The following is a 17,197-nucleotide window of genomic DNA, read 5'->3' as shown; positions in this document are numbered from 1 at the left end:
ATTTCATTAGATGAGAATTTTACTATAAACCAAACTAATATTACTCATAAGTAAACTGAAGGCTATCAAAATTATATTTAAGTGTTTCATGTACAGAAAAGCCTAAATATAAGGTATGTGTGGGGCCAAGAAGGGAAAAATTCTTCCAAACCTCTAAACATGTAACCTGCACTGAATGAAACAGAATTAACTTTTTATAAATTACAAAACTTTAGAAGGACAAGAATATAATGTCTTCATAAAATTTCAAATTCCATTATCAAATTTTAAAGGCACCTTTGCATATTCTACAGCACCTAGTACTGTGCCATAAACACAATGTCTACTGAATAAATGTTGAATTGAATCACACTATAGTTTCAAGATAGCAAACCTTGCACTTTATAAACAAAACTCATTTATTAAAAAAAAAAGGGGAGAGGCTGGCAGACTAGATACTTTTTAATATGTCTGTGACTTATAAATTTTTTTTCAATTAACAAAAATGTATTTTTTTCCTCTCCTTTACTTTCCAGTGGGAGGGAAAAAAAAGGAAATCTTTGTAACAAATATGCAAAACAAAGCACAAAAAAAAAAAATTCCCGCACTGGCCATGTCCCCAAAAAAAGTCTCATTCTGTACTTCAAGGCCATCACCACCAATGAAATGAATACTACCAAATGTGCTTCTTTCAAGGCAGCTTCTGAATATCACCATAGTAGAAAATACCATATAATTTAATTAGAGGCAAAAAAAAATGTGGAATGGAATCCAGACCATAAAATATATCATAAATTCTTGATGCCCTTAAACAACAACTGAAGGTCACACACCTCCCTTCTCTGCAGAGATAGGGGATTATGGGTGAGGATGTCAGACTCTTTTTTGACATGGTTAGTTTGGTAAACTATTTTTTTTCCCATTTTTTTTCCTTTGACAAAGAATGGCTCTGTGAGAGAGTACAATGGGAAATGTAGGTAATATAAAAACAAAAGGTATCAACACAAATTTATTTTTATAAATTTTAAAGAGAAAGCCAAAAGGTCAAGGCAATACAAGTAGTCTAAGCCAATATCAAGAACAAAAGATGAAAGTTTGAGAAGCATAAAAATTAGAGGAAACCCTAATAGGAGGATATGGAAAATTTATGGTCTATATGACTTAAAGAAGTCCAAAACAAAGAAAGCTTGTATACTATTAATATAATGCATGACAAAAGTTACATTGAAGGAAGTGACAAATCTATCTCCTCTGGCAAAACTGGAAAGCAGCCTGTCTTGATAAGAGCGATAATTATTAATTCAAATCCATTGCAGCACTGCATGAATTACTAGCAAAGCTTATTCTCTGAAGCAAGCCTATCCCATCTTTCTTAAGAAGGTGCCACATATTTATTACCAAAACATGGGAACACCAGTGGCATCTCCAAAAACAGATCAGTTACATAGTTATGTATTTTTATACAAAGTATTCACAACTTGTATCACTCAAAAAAACCCCTATAAATACGGAAAAAAATAACTTGGCTGAAAACCATAGTAACAATTACTTCATCTTAAGGAAATTTCTCCAATAATATAAAAATGTTATTTGATTCATTAAGTGTAAAATTCTTAATGTGTTATACCAAAGAATGGAGAGGGCAGACTGAACCACCAAATGATGACCACATTTAACTTTTCCAGGTAAGACACTAAGCATATGAGAAGCTGAGTGAGAATGAATACATCAAAGAGACTGACTGGCTAACAGAAGTCCCAGATTAACACCTAGGCAATACTGGTCTTAACATAAATTTTATTGGGTAAAATGAACTAGAAGATATCTAGAAAGTATCCACACAAAAATCCATACCATATTAACAAAACGCTGGGCTTATTACTCCAATGCAGCTATAGGAAGATTAATACTTCTCAATAATAACAGCAATAAAAGAACAAGATTGATATTCTCAGAGCACATGAAAAACAGATAAAAATTTATAGAAATACTTTGGAACAAAGAGATTTCACTTCACCGAGTAATAATAAAGACTAAACAATGGGTATATTCAATGTTTTTCAGTTGGTTTTCAGTTGTGTCTGACTATCCACGACCCCATTGAGGGTTTTCTTGGCAAAGATACTAGAATGGTTTGCCATTTCCTTCTCCTGCTCATTTTCCAGATGAGGAACTGAGGTAAACAAGTTAAACAACTTGTGTCTTGAGGCTAGATCTGAACTCAGGAAGATCAATCTCCCCCTAGGCCTGGCACTTTATCCACTGCACCATGTCCATACTCCATTAGATGTAATCAAAAGTGGTTTACAATAGGAAAAGCTTATGAAACACTTCAGGTTCAAAAGCAAAAAATCAAAAGGTTCTCAATAAGCACAACATCCATATGAACACAAGCAACAATATGCTGACATAAATGGTTAACAAATTTGTTAAAAGAAATAAAAGAGTTTATGAGGACAATTCTTCATTGCCACTAGAAATTTCAGAAAGGTTATCTTTAAAGAGCCCAATTTCATTAATACAGATTAAAGAATGAAGTGGTAAAATTTGCAACATATCACTGCAAGTTGCAAATTTTAACATCTCTGGACATTATCAGGTGGCTAGAATTATGCACCATAAAAGTTCACTACTACCTTTATAAATTAATAAACGACAAGTTATCATACAATTAATGCAATCCCCCAAATACATCTGAGAGTTCTACAAATAAACTCTACTGGAACCAGAACATCATTACAGACAGAGCTGTTGCTCACAGATAACCCTGATCCATAAAAACTTAAGAACAATGATTTAAAATTGATCTCTACATTAAATATGCAAAATCACCAAATTATATGTGGAAGAAATAAAAACCAGGTAGGAACAGGAACAGGTATATGTCTTGGCTATTGTTCTACATGCTACTGGAGGTGTCCCAAAGATGATTTCAGTGACCCTATAATAGATATGCTTATATCTTAATATTTTTATTTAATTATAAAAGGCAGTCATTTTATCCACTGTACAGAAATTCATAGAATATTAAACATAAAAGAATAATAGCATGATGGTGACTTGTTCTCAAACTATTTCTACCTAAAATACATTATAAAATAAGATCAAGATAATTAATATTTATAAATATAATTAAAATATAAGATAAAATATTGTATATGAATATGAATAATATAAAATAATTAATATTTCTGTTGGGCTTTAAGGTTTGCAAAGTGCTTTACATTGTAGTGTCACTTTTCTACATTGAACTTTCCAACAACCTTGTCAGGTATGTGCAATTATTTTTCCCCATTTTACCAATGAAGAAATTGAGGAAGTCCAACTGTCTACCTACTAAGCCACAGGACTTCTCCAGTTACAGAACCATGAAACTATGGGAGTAGAAGAATCTTAAGGATCTAGGTTTACTCTCATTTTTATAGATAAGGAAATTGAGACAAAGATTAAATAAACGATTTATTCAAGTGCTTTCAATTCTACTGAAACCTTCAGAAAGCATCTCATTTCTGGAACATTTTTAATACCAAAACAATTGGGCAGTTAAGTTAGTTATTAATGGTCTTTCCTCAATCTTCATTCTTCTTGAACTCTCTGAAGCCTTTGACACTATCAATTACCCTCTTCCCTTTGATACTCTCTTCTTTCTAGATTTTTAGGACAACATTCTATGGGTCTCTTCCTACCTATCCTTCTAATTCCTCCTCAATCTCCTTTGCTGGATCCTCATCATCCAGGTCATGCCCAATAACCATAAGTGTCCCAAAGGGCTCTTTCTTGGGTCCTCCTCTCTTCACTCTCTATACTATTTTACTTCATGCTCTTATGAGCTCCCCTGGAATTAATTATCGTCTCTATGTTTATGTGGTCAAGTAGGTGGGGCAGTACATAGAATGCCAGACCTAGAGTCACAGAGATCTGAGCTCAAATCCTGCCTGAGACACTTAATGGCTGTGTGATGCTGGGAAAGTCATTCAACCCTGTTTGCCTCAGTTTCCTCATCTGTAAAATGAGTTAGAGAAGGAAATGGCAAACCATTCCAGTATCTTTGCCAAGAAAATACCAAATGGGGTCGTAAAGAGTCAGACAGGACTACAACAACTCAATAACAACAACAATACTCACAATTCTCAAATCTACTTATCCAGGCCAAATGTCTCTGCAAACCTCAAGTCTCCCATCTCTAACTACCTTTCAGAAATCTTGAACTGGATATCTAGTAAAAATCAAACTCAACATGTCCAAAACTGAACTCATTATCTTTCTCCCTAAAACCTCCCCCTTTCAAATCTCCCTATTATTATTGAGGACACTTTGATCTACACTGTCCCCCAAGTTCATCTAGGCGTCATCCTCCACCCCTGTGTCTCTCAGCTCCCATATTTAATCTGCTGCCAAGGCCTGTTGATTTCACTTTTGCAATATTTCTCAAATTATACCTGTCTCTTGCTCTGATACTGCTACCTTTCTGGTGTAGGCCCTCATCACCTCACAATACTGCTGTAGCCTGCTGATTGATCTGTCTGTCACTAGTCTCATTCCAGCCCAGTGCATCCTAAATTCAGCCACCAAAGTGATTTTGCTAAAATGCAGATCTGACCAAGTCATCCTCATACTCAACAAACTCTAGTGGCTCCGCATCACCTCCAGGATCAAATACAAAATCCTCTGCTTGGTGTTTAAAGCCCTTCATAATCTAGACCCACACTTCTATTTTTCAAGCTATCTCATACCTTACACCTCTCCACATTCTCGTCAATTCAGAGATACTGGTCTCTTTGCTGTACCTCTAAAAGATACTCCATTTCTTGCTTCCAAGTATTTCATCTAGCTGTCCTCCAAGCCTGAAATACTCTTCCTCATCATCTCTATTTCCTGGCTTTCCTCACTGTTCTAACTAAAATCCTACCTTCTCCCAGAAGCTTTTCCCAATCCTTCTTATCCTGTACATAGCTGGTTTGTATGTGATTATCTGTATGCTGCCTCTTCTTTTAATTTTGCATTCCCAGTGCCTAGCAGAATACCTGGAACTTAGTAGGCACTTAATAAATAGTTACTAACTGACAAACTAATGATAAGAGAATTCCCCAAGGAATTTCATACTATGTCTCTGAAAAAAACTGTAAAATAACAGTTATGGTCTATCTTTTAATAGCAAGTTTAAATTTTTATCAAGTTAATTAAACTAAGACAATATCCTAAAAACCTTGATCTACAATGAAATTTTTAATAATGACAAACTCTCCCTCAACTTCCTGAAGTTTTAAAGTCATACATTTAGGTTCCCTCCCTCCCTCTGCTCCCCCAACCCCAAGAGAGAGAACTACTTGGTTTAAGAGCAATTCACCTGAAAAAGACCTATGGGTTCCAGTCGATTAGAAGTCCTATATGAGCTAACAAAATGACCAGTCCACCCATCCCACTATAAACAAAACTAAGGAAATCTTAAGCTGCATCAACAGACTTTGTGACCTGAACAAGGGAAGTAATCAAACATAAATATAAATCCCACCAGACCATATCTGGAATACTGCATTCATTCCTAGGTACATCGTTTTTTGTTTTTTGTTTTTTAAAAAAAAGCTGGAGTATCCAAAAAAAAAACCCAACTAGAATGGTGATGCACTTAAAAACTGTGTCATATGAGGAACAGAAAGTATGCATCAAAATATGAGGCTAGTATTTTCTAAGTATTCAGATGGCTGGAAATACAATAGCTACCTTGTGGTAAACTCTGAAAAGTACTTGCTAATAGTGACTCTTTTCTCTGCATGCACAACTAAGTGTTCCTATTAAATGAAAACTGCAGAATTTGCTAAGCTTGTAAGATTTGCTAATATTTCAGAAGTGTTGGGCAACTTTTTTCAAATATATACAACCCAAAGACGAAAGTCTATTTTACTTCCATTTACTATGGACTCCATCTACCACCATTTGTAGCAGTAGAACAAATGTGAAAAAAAAATCAAGAAAGTGTTATTTTATTTTTACATTAAAAAATACAGCCTCCTTCAAAAGAACTTGCAGTTAGAATACGTAATTTAAGAAAAGAGAGCAACTTTGAATAATTTATGACTACTTTCAACATCCATTTGGAATGGATAAAAATGAAGGTAATTGAAAACTACCTCCCACTCACAAAATGATCCCTTCTACAAAATCAGCTTCTTAATTTGACATTTAAGTTATCACTGTTTAAGTGTTTGGTTATCCAAGTTTTTAAAAGAAATTAAAATTTGTTCTAATATAAAACGATGCTTTTTATTTTTTAAAGGCAATAGGGGTTAAGTGACTTCCCCAGGGTCACACAGCTAGTAAGTGTTATGTGTCTAACGCTGAATTTGAACTCAGGTCTTCCTGACTTCAGGGCCAGTGCTCCCATCTAGCTGCCCCCAAGATGTTTATTCTTAATATAGCTGCACTTTGAAGTAAAAAATTCAGAGATTTTATTTTCTAAGTCCCAATTCAAGTTAGATATCCTTTCTGCTTTAATGCAGGATCATAAACCCCACCCACAAAACACAGATCAGACCCACACCCAAATGCAAATGCCAAAAAGAAAAACTTACAAAATAATTGCTGAATTGCACAAATGAACCCATCTATAAAATATTAAAACCCAAGAATTCAAGAAGCATTTTCACCATAGTCTCCTACCAAATTTTTTGGGAAGGGATAAACTGTCAATGAAAATTCAGAAAAAACCTTCAAGATGAAAATCTTGGAATGTAATAGTAGACTAACCAAAGATTAAGCACACAATTTTTCTTTCAAGATTTACCAAGTCTAAGACACAGAACCCTGACCCTTTAATAAGTCACTCAAATTATGTGACAAGAACCCAAATGACTGGATTAATAGTAATAATTTCCTAATAAAAAATGTATCATGATCACTTTTACCTGTAACATTACTACTGTAGAACTGAAAGCTATTTTTTCCCATCTAATCCCTTTGTTTTAATTTCAACCTCCTCCCCCCCACCACCATTTTTCTACTTTTAAAGGACAGGCTTAATTCTTGCTTATAAAACCTAAAGTGGAAAATGTTACTTTATGAAACACTTTATCTGTTAACTCTGTAGTACTGTGACAATGTTCTAATTTGAATTATTTTGTAAGTGTGATGTTTAAATATTTTTATCACAAGAAGATCAAGGCATGAGCATTCTTTACTTACCCTGAATCCAGCTTTTGAGAATCAGGGTACGTCAAGTAAATGAGGTGACATGCCATTTACTATGTGCCAGGCACTCTGTTAAATGCTGGAAATACAAGGAATGGCCAAAAAAAAAAAGCCCCTGTTCTCAACGCGCTTACGAAATCTAATAAGGGAGACAACATTCCAATAACTATATACAAACGAAATACATAGGGTCTCCCAAAAATTTTAGTGCAGGTTTGGTTACTTAAAATGGCACTAAGACTTGAAAAAGCTACTAAAGCTTTTAACTGCAGTAAAATTTCTGGGGGGAAAATGTCTACAGGATGAATTAGAAATAATCTTAAAAGGAAAGCACTAAGGAGGATCGGAAAAGGTATGTAATGGTTCACAAATAAAACCCAGGCTGAAGGGTCATTCCAAACAACTGAGGTAACTTAAGAACTAAACCTATCTGTAAAGAGAACCACTCTGCTATTTTTAATTATGGAAAGCGATTCCCTCTCCAAACTAATTTGTCTCAACAGATCTGATCAAATTCCACTGAATGGCTCAGTTACTGAAGATAAAGCTACGATGTTATTACCAGCACTAGAATCAACAGTGCATATCTACCACAAAAAGCTAACCTGCAATCCATTAATCTGATATAAGAACCTGAAAAGTTGGGATGGGGGAGCGGAGAACAGGACTAAGACATCACCCTAATGCTGAGTCCCAGGGCCCAGAAAATGAGCTGTGGCAATCTCTTCTTCGAATGAGGTTTCCTTTTTAAGGTGGAAAGGGGGTAACCTGTAGTTACGGTTACAAGAAGGGGGCAGTGCTTCGGTGGACGCCCCCAGGCTTCTTCCTCAGCCTCGCCTCCCTTCTCCCACGCCAAGGTAAGCCCCGAGGGCCCCAGGTAGGCAGGTCACCGCCTCCTCACCCGGGAACCCCAGGGACTGATCGAAGAGCCCCGGGCAGCGCCCCCCTCCCTTCCCCAGGCTCACCTCGAGCTTGTGATTTATCTGGGACACGGTCTGTGCTTTGTGGCAGAGCTGCGCGAAGCAGGAGCTCAGGCTGGTCATCTTCTGGCGTCCCTCGTAAGTGATGTCCGCCTGGTCCGGGTCGATCTCGCCCAGGAGCAGGTCCACGTCCACGAAGGCCTTGTCAAACTCCTTCTCCAGCACCTCCAGCCACCGGAACATTGACACCCCCCCGGGGGGCACCCCTGAGGCGCATGAGGCACCCCCGGAGACCCCGCCGGGCCCCGCCGAGCACGGACCGCCCGCCGACATGGCGCTGCTGAGTGCCTCCCCCTCGCCTCTCCCGCCGACCCCGGCCACCTGCCCGCGGGAGGGGAACAGCCGAGACCGTACGCTCCGGGAGCGCGCCGCTGCCGGTCCTGCCTCCCTGTCCCCTCGCGCAGGTAACGATGGGAACCCAGCTCTAGGGGTGGCAAAGGGATGAAGCAAAGGTTGAAGCAGCTACGGAGGCGGAACTGGCTATACAGTGTATCGGTGTCGCACCCCCCCTCCTCCCCCGTCCCCTTTGCGCATGCGCGGAAGCGATCCTCCACCGGCGCCGGAGAGGGAGGCCCCGGGGGGGGCCAAAGGTCAGCGCCTAGCCTGTGATAGGCTTCTGACAGAGCCCATCCTCTTCGTGGCCATCTTGGGTACTGGCAAGTTGAGGAGTGGAAACTCATAGAAGAGTTGGAGGTGTTGAGTAGCGTCATTGTCTACGTGGGAAGGCACGGAGGAAGAGCAAGAGCGTCCACGTCGCGTAGGAGAGTAGCTTCCGTCCATCTGTTCCTCTGTCTGATCCAAAAGTGGTAGGGGCAGAGTGGTGAACTACCTTATGCGCATGCGCAGTGGACAGGGGTTTGGTTTTTTTTTTTTTTTGGTCCCTGTCCTTACGCCATTCCACGTCTTCGCGCCCCCCCCCGTGCTCTCCCCAACTAATGGGGGGGGGGGGGGCTTGCTTTAATTTCATTAGCATGTTGGATATCTGCCGAAGTGTCAGTCCTGGGCATCCTTTGCATCTTTTCCCGCCCAACTCTGTGCTTCCCTTCAGGCGGCGCAGGATTAGGCACTTAGCGTGGGCAGCGGAACCGACGGGTTGCACTGCCTCGAAACCCTGGGAATGTGCCACGCGGGCGCGAGGGCTGCAGGAACGGAAGCATCACTTAATGACACATAGCCCGCGAAGGTTGCGCTGCCAATCATCTATAAGCTGAGCTGAGACGCCCTCTTTCTTTTTCATTCATTTGGGGCCGGTTATGTGCAAGCCCACGGATCATAGAATTTAAAACCGAAAGTGACTTGGGACACCTGGTCCACCTCCTTTCCATCTTTTTTTCCAGATGTGGAACCTGACGGCCAAAATGGTTCTGTGTATGCTTAGGGTCACATAGGTAGGAAGTAACAGCTGGTATTTGAATTTAGTTCCTCTGATTCTAAAGGAGGGTATTTTTCACTAGACCAGTAGAATAGTAAGTGCTGCCTTTTCAGGGGCTATGGTTTGATTTGGTTTGGGGAGGGGGACAGGTGAGTCCATCCTTAAAGCAGAACATGTTAATTCCTCTGTGCATTAAAATAAAAACAAAACAAAAACTGAGTGATTTTTATCCTTGCCCCAAACCTTTAGTTTCAGAAACAAAGTAATTTAAATAGACACTACTTGTGAATGAATCATTTCCCTAACCTTGACTTGTTGGGTTTTTTTTTTTAAGCCCACGCAGTGTGGTTATAAAATTGCATGAGTGATAATGTGGTATAGTGGATAGAGAGTTGGCCTCCAAGCCAAGAAGAGCTTGAGTTTGGTCCCTCTAGTGACTCATACTGGCTGCATGACTCCACATGTTACTTAACGTCTTAGTGTTCTGGCTATAAGTTGTAGAAAAGATGCTGACCTGCATTAATAGTAGTACAAATATTAGTCATCAATATTAGTATATAAGCATTAGAGGGAGGGGGAACAGAAACATAGAAGAAAAATTGAAGAAAAGGATATCATAATGTAGCAGATGTGTAAGCCCCACATGTATAGAGAGCTGTAGTGTGACTCAAAAGACAGAATAGATATCTCTAGCCTCTTCTTCCCCCATTTTAATTCCTTCTAGTAAGGGAAGCAGGAGGCTGAGGCTGCAGGCCACCACTCTGCTATCCTCAGAGACAGGGAGTACCAGGTTAGAAGTTTATATATAAATCTGCTCCCTTAAATATCTAGTGATCTAGTGATCTGGCTCTGATTTACTTCTGATCACTTTGTTATATTGGGGGGAAGGAGGACTCCAAGATCTATATTTAAGGCTTGACCCCTTTCTCACCAAATACTAGTTCCTCAATGAATACATATAGCAAACAGCAAAGGAACTCATTTATCCAAATCATAGCAAAACAGAAATCTGAGAAGGTATAAGAATAATATATAACAGACAAATCAGAGTTGATCGAATCCTAATAAAGCTTCCCCCAGCCCCAATATTCTAACTTCCTTATGGGCCCCACTGAATAGCAGGCATGTCCTGATTTAACCACACAATCTGGCTTTAACTACACCACAGGCTGCCAGACTCAACATAGCAACAGCCCCTAGCTAGCCACTGCCCCCAGATCTAATTCACACATTTGAACAGGTATGTTCTTATATTCAACCACAGTCGCACCATCCATTTAGCCCAAGACAGAACCATAATACTTAAGTATCCATCTTGACCAGATAGCAGCACAATGGCTAGCCAATCAGAGGGCAGCACGACCAGGATGTTTGACCACTGTACCATAGAAGGGACCCCCTCCCCTATTACCTAATCCCTTAACAAACCCCTCCTGCCTTTTTAATATTTATAATTTCTGTTATGTAATCAGCATCAATACACTATAAATGCCTGTGTTGTCTTACTAAGTTGATGGTTCCTCTTAGAACCTAGTCTGCTTCTGAGGGGCATCAATCCTCAGTAAATGCCTGCACTTGGATTAGAGGTGGTCTGACTCTGAATTCTAGAACAACACACCATGAAACCGCAACCATTTTTGGCGTCCCTGAGTAGGCCAACTCTCTGACTGTGACCTCCATGTAGAACAGATTCTGATTCAGACCCCCTCTAATCCAAAGGAAAGCCTGTCTTTTCACCTTCTCTTAGCTGGGAGGTCCTTCAAGGCTTGACTGGATCTTGTGGGCCCTAGTACTCAGGGGCCTTGTGGCCTGGCAAATTCCCTCGAGACAGAGGATACTCTGTTTGGGAATTTTGAAGGGAGTTCTTTCTGAATTCATTTTTTTCTCTTATCCTGCTGGTGGGATGCCACTGAAGAGCTGAACTTGGCTATGGGGGGAATTTCCTTAGGCTTACTGACATTCAATCCCAACTCCCATCTACTAAACTATAATAGAGCCTAGTTTCAGTATAATCTAGAGAACCAAGAAAAGCTATTACTACCTGTGCGTTCTGTTTGTTTTTGTTTGCTCTGTCTGTATAAAAATCTCTGTCTGCCACCTTGTAAGATTTAAAATGCAGCCAGCCAGGAAAAAAAAGAAAGAAAGAAAATAAAAACTGTACCTGGGCTGGAAAGATTGATGGTCTCTTAAAGTTTTTAAAAACTGTTGTTTAAACCTCCCCCCCCCCTTGGACTCTGGCCAAGTTCTGGAAGTGGAGGGACAGATGGAAAGAAGGGGGAAAGTTCTCCCCTCAAATCTATCTAAGAGAAAAAGGATCACTTCACTGATCAAAGAGAGGCAGGTTTCAAGGCTGCACTTTGGAATAGGACTAGCACTTAATCCTCTCCTGCGTCACAGAAAGAGAAAAGATTGGAATATCTCACTAGAACTTAGAGAGTCTTAGAAACTAAAGTACTGGTTAATTTTAAAATAACTTTTAATTCTGTATGTGTGTTAAAATTGGAAACTTGACTAGATTATATGAGACTCCTATTCATTTTTTAAAAATCACAGAGGCGATGTGTAAATTAATAAGTTTCAGGTTCCTTCCTATGGAATCCAGACTTGAAGTAAAGTAAACATGCTCTCAAGGGTGATAATTGGGGTACATTTGTGTTAGCATTAAAATCATAACCCCAGAGTCTATGTAATGTCATTTGGAATATAGATCCAGGCAACTGAATTCATTCTGGTTATATATTTTAAGTTATATTTTAATATTGTCTTTCCTAATTTGATGTTTAAGGTAAGTCAGAATTTATTATACTGTTTGGCACTAAGACAAATTGGGAAAATGCATAGATCTGAAAAAGGAACGTCTCAGAGACTAAGCTTTAAGCTCTCTAGTACTGGGGAAAGAGAAGACTAGGTACCACCAGATCTTTTCCAGAGTTCCACTAACTTTGACTGGCAGGTTCAAAGCTCCCACTCTCAAATTGGTTTTTAATGAGTGGACACAGAAGTGGAGTTTACTTGAGTAAAAATTCAAAAACACTCTTAAGATCCTGGCTCTGACCAGGCTGAGGCTACAGTGAAAAGTTAGAACTGCTAAAAACATTTTAGCAGATTCTGTTAACTCCTTTCATCCCAGATCGGATTAAGAAAAGAGTGCTGGAGAATGGTAGGAAATTTGAGTCACCTTCCCTACTTGGTGAAAAGAAGGAGGGGGTAGGCGAAGCAGCCACAGTGGGGCCCCATTGGCAAAGGCCCTGGGAACCCTGAAGTCTGCCCCTCTAGGCAAGCAGCCTCAGCCTCAGCAGTATCTAAACTGTGGGGAGAAGAGAAAGGGGGATGGGCTAGGGTAGTACTAGGTAAGAAGCTGGCCAGCCTCTGCACTTGGTAAGCCCTACCTTCTAGCAATACTTTTTATATGTGATGATTTGGAAATGCAATTAATGTCATCTGAAATTTACTGTTTGTGTTGTTATTGTATTTCTAAATTATTGTAAAATTCTCTTATATTGCAAAACTTGAATGACCACTGTGAGCCAGAAATAGGGTTAGACAAAGCAAATTTTAATCTGAATTTTGTTGAAACTAAGAGAGTGAAAAAATTGTTTAAAGCCAGTTATGTTATTTTATTAAGCCTTGCTAACCTTGTCTTATAGCTAAAACAATTTGGCTGCCACTTAGGAAAATTACAAGATTGTTAACTAAGTTATTTGGGATTGTTGTTATAATGTTAAAACCTAAAATTGATCTCTCAGAAGCTCTAAGGATAGACAGAGTAGACACTCCCTACACCCCTCCCTTAGGAAGATGGCCAAGGTTGCCTTCAGTGTAGGGCTATAGGGGGTGACTGGAGGCCACATGTGCCAGCTACCATGTACTGGGATCCTAAAAATAAAATATGGGAACCCTGAAAGACAACCTAGCAAGGGAAAAGAAAAATCAGTCAGGGCAAAACAAATTAAATTAAGATTAAAAATAGGGGACTTGACATGCAGAAAGTATGTAGTTTTCATCAGTCCAGAGGAAGAATATCATAGGGTGGACAGGCAGCCCCATCTTTGGGTCCCTGCTGATTCCCCTTATTTGTAAACTTGCCAGATCCCTGGAAATCTTCTGGCAGGCAAGGTCATCAGCCCTGGGAAAAAAATAAAAACTTATTTGGATTATGGAGTTCCTAAACAATTAACTTGGTTTGCTCAGACTTTGCACGTTTATATATAATACAGAAATGATTCCTAATGTTTTTACTTTACATCAGGATAAATTTAAACTTGAGAAGGAAAGAAAAACAAGTGAAAGATGTTAAGTGAAACGTCTTATGTATGTAAGTCATGGTAAATTTTTACTGCTTATTGCAACTCTATAAGAGTAAAAACAACTGTATCTAGCCTGAAGCTATGATTGGTGAGATTTGCCATTTGAGATAAAAGCCCTTGGACTACACTGATTTTATTTTGAATTTGAACTTAGATATAGTTGTCTGCATTAAAACAGCATCTGAGAGAAATGCCACAAGCTACTCAGAGGGAATGTGAAAGTAGAGGTTTGCTTCTGGGAAAAGCCAACAGGCCAATTTTAGCCTCAATCTAAGATGAGACCCTCCTGGCACAGTTTTCCCATTCTCTTCCTTTGAAAAGGAATGTTTCCTACCTGGCTATTCCTGAGTCTGGCTATGAGGTGAAATTGATAACTATGACTCTTATCTGAATTCAAACAGAACTAAGGATGTTTTATCCTATCATATCTGGCATGTCCCTGCTTTTTCCTTTTATGGTAAATTTCTGTAATCAAAGCAAGTGGTTAGTATGTGAAAACTTGCTGTTTCCAATCTGAATGTGTAATCATTCCATATTCCAAACAACTGGGTAAATTAGTACTCTTGCATAGTCATATTACAGATTAAATCCCAGAAATAGAACATTCTTTCTGAATGATAGTTTGTGAAACAAAAGTAAAAACAGTATGTTAATCATTATCCCATAGACTAAGGCTGAGATACATCTGAGCTACTATAATAAAAGTTATATTCCTTTCTATATCCCAAACAACTTAGGAAGTGGGTATTTGGCATACTCATCTGCCAGTTACTAGAGATATACATCTAAGGACCTTATTTCACATGTACATATGTGTGTGTGTGTGTGTGTGTGTGTGTGTGTGAAATAAGGTCCTTAGATGTTTCAAAATGATGTAAAGTGTCCTCCCAAGTCTTTTATTATAGTTGAAGTCAAGGTAGCCTCTTATAAGCAAATTCATTTGTATAACTATTGAACCCAAGGATGCAAAGCTTCTACCTGCAAAAGTGTTGTTACTAATTTTTACATGCATAAGGGTTGGATCCTCAATAGTATCAGATCCTCCTGAAGGAATTGGAATCAGAATGGAAATTTTTGGGAAAATAACAAGATCAACTAATCCTGTATGTCAAGAGTAAATAATAACATCATGGGGCTCTTGGTTTCTTTCTCCTTATATTTGGGCTCTGCATATTGACCTTGCCTGTCAGGTTTGTGTCGTCCAGACTACATACCATTCACCTACAGTTGGTAACTCATACCCACCCATTATCCTTTGGATGTGGCCTACGCTCAGTTCCAGTCAACCTCTTCGGGACCCATCGAGGCAGAGACAGTTCTATGCCCCTTGCCAGCCTGAAGAAACTATAGAAGTAGAGACCTTTCTCCCTTTTCCCAAATGAATTTGGGCCCCACCTCTTTGAGGGGGGAGATGATGGAATCCTAAGAAAGCTGTCCCCAGCCGCAATATTCTAACTTCCTTATGGGCACCACTGAACAGCAGGCATGTCCTGATTTAACCACACAATCTGGCTTTAACTACACCACAGGCCCCCAGACTCAATACAGCCACTGCCCCTAGCTAGCCACTGCCCCCAGATCCAATTCACACATTTGAACAGGTGTGTTCTTGTACTTAACCACAATCACATCATCCATTTAGCCCAAGACAGAACCATAATACCTAAGTATCCATCTTGACCAGATAGTAGCACAATAGCTAGCCAATCAGAGGGCAGCAGGACCAGGATGCTTGACCATTGTACTGTAGAAGGGACCCCTCCCCTATTACCTAATGCCTTAACAAGCCCATCCTGCCTTTTTGATATTCATAATTTCTGTTATATACTTGCATCTTTACCCTATAAAAATCTCTCTTGCTTTCACTAAAGTTACTGGTTCCTCTTAGAACTTAGCCTGCTTCATGAGAAGCATCAATCTCAATAAATGCCTATGCTTGGATTAGAGGTGGTCTGATTCTGAATTCTTTGAGATGGTGCTACCGCAACACCTCATAAAACTGCAACAGAGTGAAGGGGTTTTCCCATTGGGAGTGATATAACTCAGCTCAACCAAGAGTGTCTTTAATCTCACTCAAGAGATAATTCCCCAAAGTCTCTAGTGTAGCAAGCTGGAGATATGGAAATGATGGAGATTGCTAGCTTCACTCATGTGTTTCCAGAATCGATTCCTTCAACAACCTGAAGTAGACGCTGGAAGCCAGAAGTGCCTGAAAGGACTTGATGCTCAAAGACGTGAAGCTTGACAAGCCCCAAAGGGGACTGGCCCTAAAGAATTCTGAAGAGGGATTACTGAAATGGGGAGCTCTCTGCCTCCCACCAACTCTACCCACTCCCTCATGGAAGGTAGGACCTTCATCTCCACCAATAAGGAGAGAGTCTCATACCAATGGGCTTCAGAACAGGGATTACACTAATTTGACATCATGTTGGCCATCACACATGAAGATGCAACTGCAGAGAAGTGACTGCTACTTAAATCTTATTCTTAAGTCTCATGGGGTAGAGATAGTCTTGTGTTTCCAATGGCAATGCTTGTAAGGTGCAAGTTCTAGAAGGCTCTGTGAAGATAGTTTTGCTTATGGGTCCCAAGACAGCATGTATCTGTTCTCTGAAAACAAGCTTTATTAAGTTCTGAGAGGTTTATCACTATCAGCAGCAGAATAAAATTTTTTTTCTGCCAAAGCATCTTGCAAAGACCACAAAAGGGTAGGAATTTTGATCTGCCTTGATAGAGAGAGGACCTACACACTCAAAATTATAGATTTTTAAAATATTGAAGTATAAGCAATGACTTGGATTGATTTACATTATCGTGCCAACCTCTCCAGTGCCTTTAAAACCAGCAGCAAATCATGGAAAGAAAGTTGCAGGGAGATTGGGTAGGGAAGAGGAGGGAGGTAGAGGTGCATGATGGATATATTATACTGTATGGCCATTTTCTCCTTCATCCTTCTCCCCTAAACATTTTTATTTAGGTGAGTTCAAGTTGAAGCTTAATTTTGAAATTGGAAAATTATTATACAATGATAAAGGGGAATCTAAGGAGTATTATCAAGAGCTGTAGCTAAGACTGTATTCACCAGTGGCAAACAAAACAAAATGAGAACATGGGAGCAGAGAGAGAGGGAATTTGGTGGCAGCAGTCTGACTACAAAGGTCATTTTGCTGTGAGAGAATACCGCCTGTCACTTGGCCTTGCAGGTGGAGGAGAAGGTAGCATCCAATAACCAGACACTGGGCATGGCAGCCTTCCTCTAGACGGGCTACCCTCCTGTACCAACAGGCTAACCAGTACACTGAGGAAATCGGAACCAGACAACCCCCTCTTGTACAACTACAGTTAGAGTTGGCCTAGGTTAAGTGATCATGGAA

The 17,197-nt window shown here is 39.7% G+C and overlaps 1 protein-coding gene across 2 annotated transcripts in view; it reads right to left on the bottom strand.

Moving 5' to 3' along the window:
* Positions 1–8,691, bottom strand: part of GOPC (golgi associated PDZ and coiled-coil motif containing) — a 42,457-nt gene extending 33,766 nt beyond the window's left edge. The window contains exon 1 of one of the 2 annotated variants that reach the window (XM_020971620.2): positions 8,130–8,691. In XM_020971620.2, coding sequence (XP_020827279.1) covers positions 8,130–8,417 — 288 coding nt within the window. In that variant the 5' untranslated portion in view covers positions 8,418–8,691. The remainder of the gene's footprint in view (positions 1–8,129) is intronic. The other variant, XM_020971621.2, reaches the window with a different exon arrangement.
* Between the last annotated feature and the right edge of the window lie 8,506 nt (positions 8,692–17,197).

This window comes from Phascolarctos cinereus, unplaced genomic scaffold, assembly GCF_003287225.1.
Source record: "Phascolarctos cinereus isolate Bilbo 61053 unplaced genomic scaffold, phaCin_HiC Scaffold_5;HRSCAF=322, whole genome shotgun sequence".
Taxonomy (NCBI): Eukaryota; Metazoa; Chordata; class Mammalia; order Diprotodontia; family Phascolarctidae; genus Phascolarctos; species Phascolarctos cinereus.
Note: the sequence above shows the minus strand (reverse complement) of the source record. Positions and strands in the feature narration are given on the sequence as shown.